Source organism: Marmota monax, unplaced genomic scaffold, assembly GCF_021218885.2.
Source record: "Marmota monax isolate L192 unplaced genomic scaffold, Marmota_monax_Labrador192_F-V1.1 WCK01_AAM20220418_F8-fsc00132, whole genome shotgun sequence".
In the NCBI taxonomy this organism is placed as follows: domain Eukaryota; kingdom Metazoa; phylum Chordata; class Mammalia; order Rodentia; family Sciuridae; genus Marmota; species Marmota monax.
Window position 1 is genome coordinate 8840065 of NW_026695199.1, and position 19107 is coordinate 8859171.

A 19107-nucleotide genomic window follows, 5' to 3' on the forward strand; every position below is an offset into this window, starting at 1 on the left:
AACCTTATCCCATATTATATCCTAGGTTATTTTTCCTCACTCCCCTTTAATTCTTATTTATTATTTATTAAAATATTTTGAATTCTACCTTTCAGTAGATCTTCAGTCTGTCCGATCATTGATTTGATTCACCCATCATCATTCCTTGACAAAATTTTCTCAATGACTTCCAAACACCCTACATATATGCCATTTCGCAAATATGTCATGCTTTTGTACCTTTAAGATTCTTTATATATAAAGATAAATAATTCCAGAATTATCTTCCTCTTCACTTGCTTCAAATTAATTTCTATTTGTCTTTCAAGACTCAAATCATTCAAGATCCTCATTGTGACATCCCTCCAGTCTGAACTGCCAATCTCTCTTTTTTGCTTCCAACGAAGCATGTGTGTACTTGTCTTACAACATCTAAAATTATAATGTATTAGGATTGTTATTTAATTATTTGACTCTCCAGCCAGATTGCAAATTACTTAAATGTAGAGACTAGCTTATTTATATACACACCCAATTATTTGCATGCATATATAAGTAAACATGTAAGTGTGATAGTAATATAGAATGTATACAATAAAATAAAAATTGTGATGTGACTCAGGGACAAAATGCTTCCTAAATTGGAATCCCTCAAAAAGAATCACAATAGAAAGACAGTAAAATTTTTCATTTGTATTTTTGGGGGGCTAAACATAGAAACAATAATAAAGTCTGTCTCATATGTTCTTCGCTAGATGTTAAAAAGAGCTGTGACAATTGAGTAAGTTCAAATAGGTGAGTATGTCTTTCTAAAATGAGTAACTATAAATGACCTTTTTGGCCTACAGATAAAGCCCTCTAAGGTACCAATTTTTCCCCTGGTTTTCTACTAATAACAATAAAAAAATAAGTCCGGAATGAAGCCATCAAAAAAGTCCCCCTCCTTTCTCTGTTTTATAGAGCCAGCTTATGAACTACACCTGCTCTACATGGGCTGCCCTATCCAGCAAGATCACTCAGTGCTGTGAACTTCCAGCGCCATTCCGAGGGGAATGCATTATCAACACAGGAAATGGGGACAAACCTGACCTTTCATCCCTGCCACTCAGCAGGTTTACAGAAGACCAATTTGTATGCCAACGATTCACTGACAACCAAGATGACTTTCTACAAGAGTAATATAGCTTTTTGTAAAATCTAAAGGATGGAATATGTATATATGGATTCTGTAGATGAGGTTGCAAATTTGAATCATGATGGGGCCCAGTCGGTGATGGAACTGAGTAGCCGAGTGGGAGCTTTGGGCAAAAAGGAAATGCTTTGTGGATTCCAAAGTTGGCAGTGGCTATTTAGGTCCAGTCAGACAGTTATGTGGGAATGTGGGTTTGGGATGTTGAGTCTACTGCATTGAAAGAAGCTAAAAATCTCTTGATTTTTTGAAGGTTGACTACTAATATAGGAATTTCAAAAACAAAAACACCCAGTGTTTGCAAGCTTTACTCTTAGGGACTAGAGATGAGCACAAGCTTCAGATTATTTTATGTACATGGCCAACTCTTCTAGTTAATATCCACTATCAAATCCATGGTGTAGTTTTTAAAGATTAGAGAATAGGGGTATTAACATTTTCGGTGTCCATTCAGAAGTACATGCTAATTTGTGCAAAAGGCAAACTGATTTCAATACATAGTATCAAGATGATATTGCTATGTAGTTGAAATATTTTCAAAGTCACTTTGGGAAGCAATGGAGAATTGGAGTTTTCCTCAAAGTCCATTGTAAAATGACCTTAACTGTATGTCCAAAATTGTATTTTATACTGGCTAATAAAATTAGATGCCACTATCTGAACGTACCCATTAAAAAATTACAAAGTCAACAGGCATAGGTCCTAGTGTAAAAAAGAACAAGGTTTATGAGTTAAGAGACTTGAGTTCTAATCCCAGTTTTGACATGCATACGCTGTGGATGGTAGGTAAAAATCACTGGATTTCCCCAGGGTTTGAGGTGGTTAGACAAGATAACTTCAAAGGCACCTTCATAATATTATAATTCCTTTAAAAACATTCTAGAATCCAATTTTGTTTTTGTGAATGAGATGAATGTGTAGATTATGAATAAACTGTTCACACTTAAAGGCTTCTTTGGAAAATAAGTGAACCCAGTGATTCAACACCTAGAGAGTATTCTATTCCCCCCCCCCCCCCAAAAAAAAAGCCTCAAAGATTACAGGGAAAAATGATTGTTATTCTACCCAAACACTTGAAATTAATTTCCAGTGAAAGTAAGTAGAGACTCAGAACCAGAAACTACCAGTGAACAAGTATGTTTTAGGTTCAAGTTCTGATTCTGCCATTCATTACTGCGTGACTTTGGAAAAGTCATATTATTTATTGATTTGGTTTTCTGATTTCAAAATAAAACTTCTCTGCCACTTTCCCAAGGTTTCTACATGCCTTAGAGTTAGTTAGACTTCATGACTGTAATTATTGTTTGTTTTAAGTAAATTCATGGCCTCTGAATTTTATTGTTTAACTTCCAATATATTTTACACAATACAGGTTTCTCTATGAATATTCAAGAAGACATCCAGAGTTGGCAGTTCCAGTCATTTTAAGAGTAGAAGCAAAATATAAAAATTTACTGGAAAAATGTTGTAAATTAGAAAAACCTTTGGAATGCTATAGTCACGTGGTAAATTTCTTCTTTTTCTTTTCTTTTTTTTTTAAATGTGTTTCTCATCAGTGATTACAAATAGGAAAAATTCCAGTGCTGTTAGTAGTGCCATATTTTTGTAAGATGATTATAAATGTTCTAGCTAATTGCAAGCACTAACATCTTACCTTAGTGACTCTGGGTGAGTCATTGCCTTACAGACTGTTTCCAGAAACCTCAGCAATCTTAAGTGTCTATAGATGTATGCTCAGCACAGTAGCAGGTAGCTTGAGAGTGCATCCCATTTGAGTATGAGTAGTTTACCTCTTATGGAGCCCTAGAAGATATTCCCTTTCCAAGCCAGAAACCTTACTGTTCACAGGTAGAAGCTCTTGTGCATTTAATATGGAAAAGCTGGCAGCCTAAAAATCTTCTCATCAGCCTATCAGTTATCTTTGAGTTAAGATAGGGTAGTTCTGGCTTTTTTTTCCTGCTCAATGCCTTACACATTAATAGATGTCTAGAGTTGTGTGTACAAAGGTTCGTTTTGTCCTGCCTGGCCTCAAGCAATCACACCTGAGACTTCACTGTTCTCAGAAGGTTAGGGAAGATGATTTAGTCTCCTGTATGGAAACACCCATCTCATTGCATCACTGTTAGTTTTTCACAATAATTACTATGACTATAGCAACTTGAAGGAGCATGGATGTTTAGAATTTACAAACAGCTTTACAACGAGTGTCCTATTTGATCTTCACTATAGCCTGGCATGATAAGTAATGCCTGAATTACCAAGCACACTTTATAGAGAAGACCTGAAAACAAAATTAGAAGAGGAAAAGTTTATTGGGGGGTCCATGGCTTCAAAGATCTAAACCCATAGATGGTTGACATGGTTGCTCTGGACCCGAGGTGAGGCAGAACATCATGTCAGAAGGATGTGGTGGAAGAAAACTGTTGAGGACATGGTTCCACAAGAAAGCAGAGAAAGAGAGCTTCCCTCACCATGGACAAAATGTAAACTTCAAGGGCACAACCCCCAGTGAACCACCTCCTCTAATCACTCCCTACCTGCTTACAGTTACCACTCAGTTAATATCTATTAGGGGATTAATGTATTGATTAGGTTAAAGCTCTCATAATCCAATTGTTTCACATCTAAACTTTCTTGCATTGTCTCACACATGAGCTTTGGGGGGGCAATTAATACCTAAACCATAACAAGAGTACTGATTTCAGAAGATTCAAGTGATTTGCTTGGTATCACACAGGTAGTAGAGACAGTGCTAAGAATAAAATCTAGGTCAACTCCTTGCACAATTGGGTGGAAATTTTACTGAACAAGAACTGCTTTTTAGGATAAGGTGGATTAGATCTGACTAGTAAGGTGATCATTTTTTCTACCAAAGAGTTCAGCCTGCAGGATCATTAGTATCTTCTCATTAGAATATTATTTTCATGGTTCAAGAATTCTTTGAATTTGCCATTACCTCTGAAAATTACATCTAGTTCAATTGATGTGTATTTATGTAATGTTCACAGCCTGAACATGACTTTTTTATTAAACCATGACTTCTTAACACATATGTATATTTCTGTACGTATATATCTATATCTGTGCTGCTTATATAAAAAGGCTATATTATTAAAATAACCAACAGACACACATGCACAGACCAAACATAAATCTATCAACTTCTCTGCATTCCTCTCTTTGGCTTGATGAATAATTGCCTTGTGTTTGTAGAACACAGCAGTTAAGCCCACAAATGAGTTTATATCATGGGAATCCAGATATCAATCTTGCTGTCCCACTTTTTTGCCACAAAATATATGGTGATTTTTCTTTCAGTAAAATGTGAGCTTTAAGATTTGTGGACTCACTAATGAAGATCTGGGTTTAGGGAAACATTTATATTATACTATTAAAAATGTGTTTGCAATCTCAGCTGCAGATAAATGTTTGCAACCATATATAAACACTAATCATCTCTATTTTCCAGGAAGTGCTGTTCCAAAGAGTGGTACGAGAAAGCCGTGATCATGTGAAAAATTACTGTGATTTACATGAAAAATTGGGAGATAGTAACTTCCATGACAGGTATGCCTCTAAGATATTCAGATTTGTGTTTGTTAGTGACTGGTGGTCTAGGGCTCTCCTCTGTTCATTCTTGACACTGAGAATTGCTTCAATCTCCCAGGTTGAAGAAAAATAGAAGGAAATGCATTAGGAGAGAAGGGGGTTATGGGGAGGAAGAAGGGGAGGGCAAGGGCATGTACTGAAGAGTGAAATTGATCAAAGTATGTCATATGCATGTTTAAATGTCCCACAATGAAACCCACTGCTGCAGTCTGGCTGGGCACAATTCAGGAGCCACCTGTCAAAAGAAACTAACTTTATTTTTAGAACCACACATGCCAAATAAAACAGCTCCTCAGGAAAAACCCTCAGAGCCCAACTGCCACCACCGGCTTCCCACAAGCCTCTCCACCTCCCCCACTCCTCCTGCTCTTGAGGCCGATTGGCTGGGTCGTGTGGGCGGACCCCAAAAAAGTCCCCCAATGAGCAGCTCCTAGTCTGAAAGGGCGGGGAAACAGCCCAATGAGCATCACCGCAGAGGAGCCAATCAGCTAGAAGTTGCTGGGGCCGCTGTGAGCCAATCATCAGCTGGCAGTCTGAAAGTTTGCTGGGGCCCCTTCGGCTGTACTGAAGAGTGAAATTGATTAAAGTATGTCATATGCATGTTTAAATGTCCCACAATGAAACCCACAATTACATATGATTAGTTTGCATGAATAAAAATTACATAGGAAAAAAAAAACCCTTCAGAATTAACTTGCCCGTTGCTTTGTTAAGATAGATGTCTATGGAACTTTGGGTATTTCCACATTGGCTTTCCAGGCCAGCTCCTCAGATGCCAGTCAATGTCCAGAGGTTAGGGAACAAAGGAGGCCCTACTGTCCCCTTGAAATCTCACAGAGGTCTCTTCCTTACATTTGAATGTTTAGTTTGAGTCAAGTGATTTTTGAGTCAAGGCTGCAACAGAAATCTAATCCAGGGTCCCTTTGTAACAGTTTTAAGTCAGGTTCATCAAGCAAATTTAGTATTTTCATCACTACCAAGAGATAAACATTATCAGTTATTTGCCAAAGAGAATATGTGTACAGAAAGCCTGGGAAATCCCACTGTATTTTAAAGATTAAGTTGTCACAAAACAAAAGCCAATTTTTAGGAATCTTTGAGACCTTACTGTAATAGTCTATTAAGAAGTAGAGTATTGAAGAAAACTTCAGTTTGATATAGTGTCTCATAATACTGAGCTTAAATTAAATGTCCAGAATAATGGATCACAAAAAATAGTTTTCTGACTCATCTAGAAAGAATTTCTTGGCTTATTACTTTTCTTTTTATGTTGTGTTCAGTTGCTAATGAAGGATTAGATTGTGATTCTCAAGTTTTGGAATAAATCAAAATGCAGAGAGATGTGTTAAAATATAGACCCCACATCCAGAGTTTCTGATTCTGTAAGTCTGGAGGGGGCCTGAGTATTTGCATTGCTATCAGATGCCTAGGGATGCTGATACTGTGGTCTAGGGCTCCCCTCTGATCACCACATGATTAGATTGTTGGTTTCATTGGATGTTATATAAACCACACTCTTCTCCAGCTCCATTCATTACAAATGCAGTAACTGATTATAATTCTTTGTTGTCTTCAACACCTAGTTCTTTAGAGTCTCTTTAAAATCTCTCTCCATCTCTTTTGATTCCATCCAACACTCTCTTAATTCAGGCCCTGGTTTTCTTTCACCTGGAATGTCAGAATTTGGAATTCTTTATTCCCTCAGTTTACCTCTTGCCCATCCCCAATCCATTCTTTATGTCTTAAAAACAATGTAAATATGATTTTATAACCAAGTTTTTTTTCTCTCCCACATCTCTCTGTCTTGTACTTTGTCCCCAAACCCCCAATCAAATAAAATCAAACCAAACCATAGTCAGTGACTTCATGATTTCTATTCTTCTTCACCCGACTCCCTCAGAGTCCTTGTCAGATCTCAGCTCAGAAGTCATTTCCTTAGGGCCACCTGCCTAAGTTCCCTGAGATGGGATTAGATGCCATATTTTGTGCACTGTTGGGAAATATAATTAAAAACAACATCTCCCAACCCAGAAAACCTCTCTTCAATGGTAGTGGAAAAATGAACTAGTGGGTTTTTAAAATTGAATAAATATAAAATCAAAATGTGATGGGCATCACAGGCCATCCATGGAGAGATTGCAAAGACAGAAGGAAATCTCACTCCACGAATACAGCCAGGCAGACACAACCCATTGCATACATGTTTTCATAAAAATAATAACTAGTCTCCAAGTGAGAGGACTTGACAGTACCATTTGTCACACATGGTTCATCCTAACTTTATCTGTTAATTGGGATGACCATTTGTGTTAACTATGTGACTTCATCCAGAGATAAAACAAAACCAAAAATGACAACAAAACAACAGCAACAAAAATAAACTTTTTAACTTCTTATATCTTTAAAAGAGGGAGTACTTTTGCAACTTGGAGCAAATCTCCTACCTTCTCACAAAAACTGGGAGATAGGGGTGCTATCTTTCATGTTTGCATTTCAAAAGGGTGGTTCCTGGGTCCTTGAGAAAGATGTTTCTGGGTCATAAAGCTGGAAAAGGCTGTTTCTAGTTTGAAAAAAAAATTGTATGAGTTTCAAAGAGAGGTGAAAATACAAAATAAAGTGTTCTAAAATAAATACACTAAGAAAAAGGAAGGAGGATAATTCTTCCTTTGTTTTCAATAGGATTGGATCTTCTTATTTTTAATTTCTTGTTCATCTTGACAGAACCTACAGTAGTACTATGTACTTTCCACAGATTGAATATACTTGTCCATCTCCCTCACTAGGATGTGAGTCCCTAGAGCACAGGGGCTGCTTGCTATGGTTACTGTACCCTCTATTCCTACACATGGCAGATGATCACTAAAGGCTTTATAGTTTCTGCATATATTTGTTTCAGAAGCTGTTTACTCTAGGTCTGATTTCACAGCCATCTAAGTTAGCTGTCACAGTGTCCCTGATAAGGAGAAAAAAAGGTGGTTTTTGAGTGGAGCAGTGCATGAGGCAGGAACAGACCTCCAGATATATTCAATATGGTGCTGGTCCAATGGAAGGACAAAAGGGATACAATTAAACTCAATTTAATATCTTGTTCCTTCTCAATCAGAGATAATGTCAGCTATTGGGGAAAACTGTAGAATTGATGTTTGGGTGTGTAACCATTGCTAGTAAGAGCAAATTGATTTTTTAGGCTCATGGTCCTTTACACCAAGAAAGCTCCACAACTATCTGCTCAAGAATTGGTTATGTTCACAAAGAAGATGGCAGCTGCAGCCTCCAGATGCTGCCCACAAAGTGATGAGCAACAGTTTTTCTGTATTGAGGACTCAGTAAGTATATCGGTGGCATTATGTCTGCTTGTTCCTGAGAGTTCTAATTTGTAATCCCCAACAATCCATCTCACTTTTGTGGACATCCACAAACTGTCAATGGAGCCTCATAATTTTGTTCTCAGGGGACATTCTTGAAGGTAAGCTAATGCTAATTGTCTTCAGCTATCAACAGGGTAACCTCCCTAACTTCAGGCATGTTAGATTCACAAAGTTTTTCCCTGGATCATATCTCAAGGTCTATTGCTTGGATATTTAAGCACTAAAGTGATTTTGTCAGAAATTTCAAAAATAGTTTCTTAGACTAACTCATTCTAATCATACAAGTATTAAATTTATGGGAATCCATATATATTCAATTACAATGAACAGTGTCTTTTTAACAGTAGAAATAATTGGTATAACCAGGCTACCCTTTTTCCTGAATGAAAAGGCTGAATTAGGATATGAGTAATCATATCCTAGAATCAGAGGGAAAACAGATGGTCTTGAGAGATATTTCCTTCAGGCTATAGGAATCATGACAAACTATTTCTTCCTCACAATGGATAAAATTCCTCCAGGGACCAGATACTCAAGTCTCTGAGATTTAGCATCTGGGTCTCTAGCAGTATTTTCTTAACACTCCTGAATTCTTGTTTGGTAATAACTTTCTCTGCTCTGTGTCCATGGTGGATCCCATTCTCTACAAGTGGTCTTTATTTTGATGAAGTATACTTGCCACAATTGTAGATTGAAAAATTATTACTTAGCCCTGCCTTCCTTTATAAAAAAACTTTTTTTTTAAATTGAGTCATGTCTACCTTGGGGAACTCTTCTGATTAGACTTGTTTATTCCTAAAATCTAGTTTTGGAGCAATATCTTGGTTTACTTCTAAAATGGGTAAACTCATACATTAAATTTATTGATTTTAATTATTTCATCCTCACATATGTACAGGACAGAGAATTTGGGTAGTCAGCATACTCTGTGGGGCCTACGGGCATCCGGGTAAGTATGGGTGTCTGAGAACCACGTTGGGAGTAAGGCAAGGTGACAGGTCTAAAACTGTCAAGAAAATGGCGACAATCAACATAGGATTCCAGGAGTTCTTTCATTATTCAGTCAGCAAATATTCATAGAGCATCTACTGTGTGCCAAGTTCTGTGGTTGGTTACATATGTCCAATTATTAAAAAATAGGAAGAAATTGGATTTGAGCTTCTTAAGAACTGCAGTTACCAATCTTACATCTGAGTCAAGTTAGCAATAGTGTTGACTTGAGGCTTGATTCAAATTTGGTGGAGCATAAGAAATTCCTGCTTTAATTAACACTGGTCTGTCCACTCGACTGGGAAGGAACCTGAAAATGGGGTCCAGCGGAACTCAATTTGAAGGAGGAGGAAGAATAAGGCTAGGAATAAGGCTGCACCTGGCACTCTTCTGTTTTCCCACACAGTGAAATCCAGGTGGAATTAGCAGAAACTAGAATTTGAAAATACTTAAATGTAATCTTATGTTCTATGGGCAAAAAAAAAAAAAAAAAAAAAAGCAATAACCATAAACTTTATCACTCTTATTTTAATTCTCCTTCGGGAAAGGCAAAGCTAATTCTTGGAGCTCTGTGCAGAAGACATGAGGTTGAGCCTATCAATGCTGGTGTGGGTCACTGCTGTGACAACTCATATGCCTTCAGGAAGCCATGTTTTGATGATCTGCAAGTAGACAGAACTTACGTTTCTCCATTTTTACCTTGTGACCAAGTCATCATCCTTAAAGGGGACTTGTGCAAAGCTCAGAAGGAACTCCAAATTGAAAAGCAAAAGTAAGGATGCTTGCTTACTTTTTTTTCCTTTTTTGCTAGCAACAAGAGAGCTGATACAAAAAAATTTAAACTGAGTACAGATTTAACTATTGCAAAATGAACAGAGCAGCAAAATGTTGTATTAGAAGTCAAGTGAAATTAAGAATATTCAGCAATTTAACAATTATGCCTACCATGCCTGTTACCCTTACTTGATTAGTTAATGAGATAGAAGCAAACTGATCAGAAATATCAACAGAGATGTAATTAATGTGTTTTTCCTAAAATGTGAACTTTGTCACATTCGTCTTATAAGGTGTTGCATGCAAAGAGGGTTCTGTTGTCAGGTTCAGGTAAGTTTGGAAATAATTTATTTCCTTTCTCCTTTTGGAAAGTAATCTTCTCCATCAAAAATGGAAGCCAGAGAAGTCCTGTAATAAAGTAAACTCCTTGGCTTATTCTTATTAAGAATCTTTTGGGTTGGGGATGTGACTCAGTGGTAGAACACTTGCCTAGCACATGTGAGACTCTGGGTTCAATTCCTTGCACTGCCTCCTGCCAAAACGAGAAAAGAAAAAAAAAAAGAAAGAAAAGAAAAGAAAAAGAAAAAGAATCATTTGGGCCATAGGACCTTCAATTTTGAGGACCTATATTATGGGAAAGTACTTGAACTGTTCCATTGGAATGATGGATATTGCCTCAATAGTATGTCTTTATTTATTACCACTTTCAGTGCTATTGTTAGGATTGCCTGAATCTGTTTTGAAGAACAGTTTTGGGGCGATTTATTGAGGTTGCCAGCTGGGAGACAATGTAACGTCTATGAATACAACTCCCTGAATCCTTGATTTCCCTCTTTTTCCTTGTTTAATGGAGTGCCTTGTATCAGATAATGCTCTGTAGTGACTTATTATAAGAATACAAAATATTACTAGGCATTCTCAGTACAGGAAACAAACATTTAAATGCCAAAAATCTTTTCTATAAAGATATAAAGTCAGTTAAATTATTATGAAAATGGGAGGAATTTTAGATATTACTTTCCCAGCCCCAAGTTTAGGAAATCCTTCTAAAACACTGTTTAGTTCATCTATAAATATATCCAGTGATGGGAAAGCAGCCTATTTCATCTTTAGATATGTTAAGTTATTGGAAACTTCATCTTTTTTTGTTGCTGTTGTTAAATAGAAATGTTTCCTTGTCACTTCCTACAAAATTTGTGCCTTTGAAGCTACACTACATGTAGCCAGTGTAAGGACACTATACCCCCATGCAGTATTGTAAGGACAGATCTTTATTGTTTGACAATCAACTAGGGATGAGGCAGGATTTATACTCAGGTGGATTTCTAAGGGGAACCTGAGAGGAATGATATACTATGGGAAATACATATGCATGTGTAGGTGTAAGTATCATGTGAAAACATTTACACATTAGAAAAGTTTACAAGTAAGTGATTTTGCAAAGTGCTATTGCTGTTACCAATATTAAAAAGCCTACTGATTGGAAATGCTACCAGCAGAATGCACTCTCTCTATGTTTGAGCAGGATTTCCCAGTTGGTGCTCTATATTTAAGAAGGCTTCTGGATTAAGTCAGCAAAAGTACTGAATCCCAAACTCTTACTTACTCCCACTTTTATAGCATCTATTAAAATAGTTGTTTCACTGGGCTGTTCTTATTTCCCCTCCACTACTACACTCCATTATCAAGTTTGCCCCCCATCCCCTACTCACAGATGTATCATTTAGTTTTGCAGCATAACAAATCATATGAAAATGTAATGACTTAAAAATGCTCACAAATCTATAGGTTGATTGGACAAGTTTGCTGACTTGGGCTAGCCTGGGCCATTTTCATCAAGGTTTGCTCCTGTGTTCGCAGTTAGCCAGGGGCTGGCTGACTCTGTATGGCTTCAACTAAGATGGTTGTCTCTGCTGCATGGGGTCCCCTGCCATCTGACAGGCCAATGCAGCTTCTTTATAAGGTAGATGGGAGAAATGGCAAGTGTGGAGACTCCATGAGGCCCAGATTTGGAATTGAGCAATGTCAGTTCTGCTGGGAGGTAGGTCACAAGGCCAGTTCAGATGAGGGAGTGTGGAAATAGATTTTATTTCTTGATAAGAAGAATTGAAAAGTCACATTGTAAAGGATATGGACGAAAAGCTAGACAATTGGGTACCATTTTGCAATCAATCTGTCACATGTGCATAATTGATGTAGTTGCTAAAATTACAAAAAATAATAAATGGTAAGATAATAGTAAAAAACATGACAATTAACTGGGTCTGAAGTCATAGAAAATGAGGGGGCATGACCAGGCTTTCTCTATGTGAAAGAAATAGGGATAGGGGGTGAACAAAAAGTTCAATGACATATACTTCCTAGAAGCTGTGGCTTTCAAAAGAGGATAAAGGAGAGATCTGTTGGAAGCAGTAAAAAGGGATCCAAGTGCTAAAGTCAGTAGTATTCATGGAAAAATAGTCTCCTCTTTTTTTCCCTTTTTATTTTACTTATTATTGCTATTGTTATTTTTATAAACAATAGATTTGCTGCAACATGCTCTGGCTCATTTTCTTGAATTTAAAGAATTAACGCATTTCAAAAATATAAAAAATACATCATAATGAGTCTTAGAACTATAGTAAGATAATGATTGCACAAAACTCTAAGATATGAGCCCACCATCTGCCTGACGTCCAGTGGCAACCATGAGAGAAACCCTATGGCATCTGGGAGAGATGCATGAGGTTTAGAATACAAGGAGTTTATGCAGATTAATCACCAAGTGAGGGAATCAGAGCAGGTTTGACTGTAGCCACTTTTCTCCATCTAGAAGTGCTTACATAACCACGGGACAAAGTCACTACATGGAGAGAAAGAATAAGTTGTGTCCATGATTGAAGAGTCTGGAAAGCTCCACCCTGAAAAATATCCTCCTTTTAAGAAAATTTGGAGTAAGCTCTACCATCAGGGAGCCAATGTCTTGTATAGAGGGAGAAAGAGAAGTTCAGAAAAAAGGTGGATATGGGGGAGTTTTCTAAGAGAAAGCCCCAAGTCCTAAGAAGACAGAGGAAGACTTAGGGAGAGCAGGAAGGCAGGAGATGGGTCAGATTAGGGATGTGGAAAGCATCAGTGTGAAGGTGGATCATCTGGGAGATGAGATTTCTGAGCATTACTAGGGCATGCCATGATGGGTATAGCCTTGCCAGTTATCCCTGCAATTCATACAACCTCAGGGGGTGCATGTTACTCTTGCTACTGAGAGTAGAGGTGATTAAGATCTCACAGGCAGTGGGAAGGCACTTCCCCTGTTTCGATCTCACATAGATAGATGGAATGGAACACTAACTATCAGTTCCTAGAGACATTTTATTTATTTATTTATTTTGCTGCTGCTGACATAGAAGCATCTTTCTTAGTCATGTATGTCTCTAACCCCACCTCATTCTGAGCCCAGAGTCAAGAAATTTCCATGGGCCATATATTCTCCTTGGAGTGACTCCGTAGGTGATAGAGCCCAGGTTAGAGGCCCCTGTTGGGATCTACCAGAAGTGACTGTGAGAGGAAACACCAAAGGTTCCCATTTCCCTGAACCAGTAGGATGCACCCAAAGCACCCCCCCTCCAATGTGGGGTAGTTCTGTTACAGTGCCACCCACCCTTTCTGCCCTCCTTCAGGAGAAAGCAGGCTCTGGTCCTTATTGCTCTTTTTCTCCCAAGATCATCAGAAGTAGCAGCTTATTTCTGATTTATTTACTTTAAGACTCATTCTGTCAAAGCAGTCTAAATATTATTAGTACAAAAATATCACCTTGCTGAGTGAGACAGGTGTTCATTACCTTGGGAGTGAACACATTCTCCTGGTCAGCAAGTACAAGGTTGTTACTTTTTCTGTTTTTTTGCAGTACTTGCTATTCATAGACCGGCTGACCCTGAAGTCCTTTCATTTCCCAAGGTGAACTGGTCACAAACTAAATCTTAGAGCTTTTCACTAAGTACCCAAAGACCTTTGTAAAATGTAGTTCATCATTCTTTATCCCAGGATTGAGGAGAGAGTCCATTTCATTTCCAGAGAGGAGGTTTTGTTTGCTTCCTCTAGTGACCATTCCTTGAACACAAATAGGCACATGTCATGATGTCATCTCATTAAATCCTTACCATAAATCTATGACGTAGATAATATTTTATTTGTTTTAATTATAAAGAAACTGGGACTGAGAAGGCAAAAATTCCTGCTATGACATTATGCAGGAGGTCCACAGGTAATTGAGCTGGGATGGGAACTCAAGCTATCTGGCTCAAAACATTTAGGCCTAACTCCCAGCATCAAGCTGTTAGTGTGCCCCAAATCCAGGGCTTATAATACCAAGCACTAGAATTTTTAAAACCTGGAGTTATTCACATAAAGGCTAGACAATAGTGCAAAATATTAGGAAGCATTTTTGTTCCAGTAAATGCACTGAATTCTCTTTATGGAGAAAACAGGAGCATAGAGACAGTTAATGAAGGGGTTTATGGAATTTTCTGGGAGGATTCATCCTGGGAGTCAAATGTCAGGCTGAAAAAAATTCTCTAAGTTTCCCTGATAGTGGCAAGGGCTTTCTCACTGCTCTCAGCCTGTATAACTCTGGCTTACCATCACAGCACAGATCCACAAAATAGTAAAAACAAGTGAAGGGACTCCTAGAGCAGAAAGAAAAAATTCAGCAAGATGGTAAAGAGAAAGCAGAAGTTGAGATCATGGAAAAGTTTGAAGAGTATGATAGAGAAAACAAAAAGGAAGTATAAATTCAAAGTAAAATAATTTAAAATGCAATTAAGAAAAAAAATTGAGCTGAAATGTTGAGTGTAGATGGTAACTAAAAGTAGACTAAGGTTTAAATGAAATGATGGATAGTTTAATGAAAATTAAATACCATAGAAATGAAAAGCTGAAAACAAGTTGCTAATATTATGGGTCAAGAATATATGTCAAGATTTTAAAAAGTAAATAATAAAGAGCTAAAGTGTTGGAAAGATTAGGGCAAATAATTTTACATAAAGGCACTCAGGCGGTATGTAAAGAAACAGGGCGGGAGGGCATAGGAGAGGTAAAACAACTGTACGTGAGTCACACCGTGTGCAACACAGTTGTTGGGGTGAGGGTCCAGCTATTGAGAAGCACAGAGTTGCCGGGTCCTGAATCCTATTCCCAGACACTGCCTGGACCACTTTTTTTTTTTTTAATTTTTATTGTTGGTTGTTCAAAACATTACATAGTTCTTGACATATCATATTTCACACTTTGATTCAAGTGGGTTATGAACTCTCATTTTTACCCTGTATACAGATTGCAGAATCACATCGGTTACACATCCACTGATTTACATATTGCCATACTAGTGTCTGTTGTATTCTGCTGCCTTTCCTATCCTCCACTATCCCCCCTTCTAAAGCGGTGGCAGGCCAAGGAGGAACTCAGCCGCTGTGCTCGTCTTCCCTCTGCTGGCCGCTCTGTGGAAGTGCATCCAGAAACTAGCTGACCCGCAGGGAAAGCAAGCAGAGCAGCTAGCTAGGTGTGACTCAGGGGCAGGCTGAGAGACAAGACTGGAGGGGTCGAGGGTGGGGGGCAAATCACGAGGGCATTTGGGATCCTTCAGCTTGTGAGAAAAGAGAAGGCGACTGTATGACACAGATACTTGCTACCTTTCCTGTTAGGGTTCCCTGTTCTGGTTGAATCAACAACTCAAGTCCTGAGGGCACTGTAAAAAAAAACTCACCCAGAACTTGCTGAAAAAATAAATGAATACATAGGAGAGAAGCTGTGACAATGTACCATCTTACTGTGAGGGTAAGGGAGGAAAGAGACCATGGTTGGAACAAGTGATAATTTAACATGAATGCAAGTTGTGTTATGTTATTATTGTCATTTTTATTCATTGCTATTATTTTCTTTGCACTATTTATTGAATACATTCAGTGTGCCAGGTACCATGCTCAAACCTTTAATATATTATTTTTGATTCTCACAAAAACCTTGCAGTATCCATGCTCAGATTTTCTTTTTATAGAATAGGGTCAGAAAGGTTAAGTGTCTTATCCACCATCTCACCAAACAATGAGTGGAAGACCAAACCAGAACTTGTGACCTTTCATGATCTTAGAAGAAAAGAGAAATCCAGGTTTTACATGAACGAGCAGAAAATGATGTCCCTATCTTATATCAACTTTGGGTCCTTATAGTACTCAATCCCCTTTACCAGACCACAGAAATCTAAATCAGGTGTTTAGAAATACGATCATTCCACTGTGTAAGCCAGCAAGGTCTACAATTTTATTTTAGGTACCTAGGATCCCTGGTTTCTGTAATCTGGGACTTAAGCTACACTATTTTTTTTAATGGGTTGGACAGTGCACTTTAATACCTCAAGCATTACTGTTTCTGTAAGAAAACATATTACACACAAAAATCCACCAAATTCCAGTGGAAAGTAGTTTGTATTGTCATGTTAAATAATCAACTAAACACTGGTAATTGTCATTCAAGGATAGAATAACTTACTTGACTATATATCCTAACTACGCAGACTTGAATTTTATAGAGACACAAACAAGCACTGTGGTTTTTTTCAAGGGAAGGGGGTCAAATTTAGTTCTGCTTTAGAACAAAAATTGACTATGTATAGAACAGTTGGATAGAAAAATATTCTCCTAGTTCTTTAAAAACTTTTGATTTCTTTTATCATTAAAGTAATATACAATCACTTAGAAAACCCAGAAAAAGTAGAGAGAAGACAATAATAATAATTTAATTCCAACACAGCAGATACATATTATAAATATATGTATAGCATGGGAGCATAAGATGTCATATGTGCAAGCACACACTCCCAAAATTGCTTTCTATCCATCTTTCATTCTAGATGATTAATAATGCAGGTTTGTAGGCTCCTGCTACTATCTGTTTATGCTGAATTTCAGTCACAGAAATTATCCCCAGAATCTTCGGGGAGATGGAATTCTCCAGGCATGCTATCTACCTTGATGCCATGGGGAAAGTCATCCTCTCCAGTACTGCTGACTCCTGCTCAGCTGCAGTCTGGATCCCTGGACTAGCAAAGAGGCATATGTTTTGTTGTAAGGGTAAGAGTCGACCTCTCCCTGCCTGCTTTCCCTTTCAGAGGAAACTTGCCAGTGCTGCTTGTGTGTTAATGATTTGCAGGACTTGAATGAAAGTGCTTTCTTGGTATTTTTTTGAAGTCTGACTCAGAAATGAGTGTCTGCAGACCTGGCTGAGGAACCACAACTTTACAGACTTCACTCACCAAGGCTGTCTTACTGGGTGGAAGTCGGAGCCTGGCTTCTTATCTCAGGAAGAGTTCTCCAATGAGCATTGGTAGTTCCCCCATGCTGGTGGCTTCTGGGTGAGGCTCACCCCACCAGTCTGTTATGGAGTCTGAAACCACTGCTACAAAAGCAAAGTGGAGATGACATAGGACCTTTTTTTGTAGGAGACAACTGAAAGTACAACATGAACTAACATATATAAAGTGATCAGCACATTACCTGAAGCACAGTAAATGTAGTACATACTAATATACCAAAAGATGTTGGCTATGGCCACTATTTTAAATATAGCTTGTCAAAATGTTATCATGTATGCATTTTGTCACTATTCTTTAAAGTAGCATTTTAATAAATCTATAATATTCCACAGTATGAATTTAACCATTTCCTATTGTTGAATATGAAGATTGTCTTCACCTTCTATATTGAATTGTTATAAAGAAAAACTTGAGCATAAATCTGTTCCCCATATCTGATTTCTCTAGATTTCTAGGACTTGGAATTAGAGGCAAACCTGGACTTAGTTAATGGCCTCACTTCTTTTTGCACTGTCTTGCTGAGTGCACCACTTATGTGCTTCTCAGACCGGCCTCACCTTGGGGTAACTTCTGGAAGAACAGGGGCTGTGCTTCCTGTTGTGCTGCTGTTTAGTTCTGTTTATACTCAGGTGTGGGTAGGGTGTGGGGGTGGTGGGAATGGGAGAGGGTGACGCTGCAATAAGAATATCAAAGTGGCCTGTCCCTGGTCTGCTACTTTAAGCTGGAAGTCTGCTTTTATCGTTTCCATGGAGGTCTGCGAGCTGTGTTTGTGGGAGCTGTGGGCACTGCTTCTGTAGACTAAATCCTGAACTGAAGTGTGGCTGATTGGCTTCATCTGTTTCCACTTTGCTTCCAGTGCCTGTTTGTCCTGTGGTGACCCTGCTTTCTGCTGCCCAGGGCCTGCTCTGGTACCACATATACTTTGTTGTTGATGGCTGCGGGGTCAGCCAAGGGTGGGTGGTGTCTCACTCCTGGAGTAAGTGCCTCAGTGATTGGCTTTGCTGCATAAGGGGAGACAGCTGAGAGAAGAAAAGGGTGTGCTGGGACCCTTGTCACTGGGGTGGAGTGAAACTGACCACCCCTTCCCCTGCTGCTAGACACTCTTCTCCATCATCTTCAGTCAATGACAGCTGTCACAAACTGTATTTGTCACCTGTATCTGCCATCCCAGGCAAACCAAAGTCTTCTGCCTTGTAATAGAAGTACCCATGTAATATCCTAAATCCTAAAATATTTACTACCTGAAAGAGTTTGGTGATCTCAGATTTAGACTGAAATAGAAAATTCATACCCCATTTGAATCAAATGTATGATATATGATATGTCAAGATCATTGTAATGTTTTGAGCAACCAATAAAAAAAAGAAATAGCTACTGAGAACTTCGAGATATTTTTCTTTCATTTATAGCGCAGATAAAGCCACTTAGTATTGTCAATGTGAATTTGAAAATGAAGACTTAAGTAAAGGTGTTGAGTAAGCTGTATAATATCGATCAATGTACATTCTTCCAATTGTTCGTGCCTCATTTTCCTTTTTTTAATGTTTTCTTGCTCTGAAACAGTGAAAGAGGGGGTAGGGGAGGGGGAAAGGTGGGAGGGAGGGAAAGAGATTTTCTGTAAGCATAAGCAACACTAGTATCAGAAGATTTGAATACCTATTAAATAGGGAGACAGAAACCGGATTACAAGGTTGAATGTTCAAGATATTAAAACACTGTTGTTTATAGTTGTGGGGGAAAATTCTGTGGGGAAAATCTGAGATGATGAATCATTGAAGTTTCAAATTAACTTGTTGGTTTTATCATTAATAACAAATAAGGCATCCTCAATTTCTATGTGTATTGTACTTGTAATT

At 38.1% G+C, this 19107-nt stretch overlaps 1 protein-coding gene across 4 annotated transcripts in view; it reads left to right on the top strand.

The window, feature by feature from the left end:
• Positions 1–19107, top strand: part of LOC124082214 (alpha-fetoprotein) — a 51328-nt gene that overhangs the window by 13914 nt on the left and 18307 nt on the right. For all 4 annotated transcript variants that reach the window (XM_046428675.2, XM_046428674.2, XM_046428676.2 and 1 more), the window contains 5 exons: positions 940–1154; positions 2541–2673; positions 4638–4735; positions 7965–8103; positions 9684–9907. In XM_046428675.2, coding sequence (XP_046284631.1) covers positions 940–1154; positions 2541–2673; positions 4638–4735; positions 7965–8103; positions 9684–9907 — 809 coding nt within the window. The remainder of the gene's footprint in view (positions 1–939; positions 1155–2540; positions 2674–4637; positions 4736–7964; positions 8104–9683; positions 9908–19107) is intronic.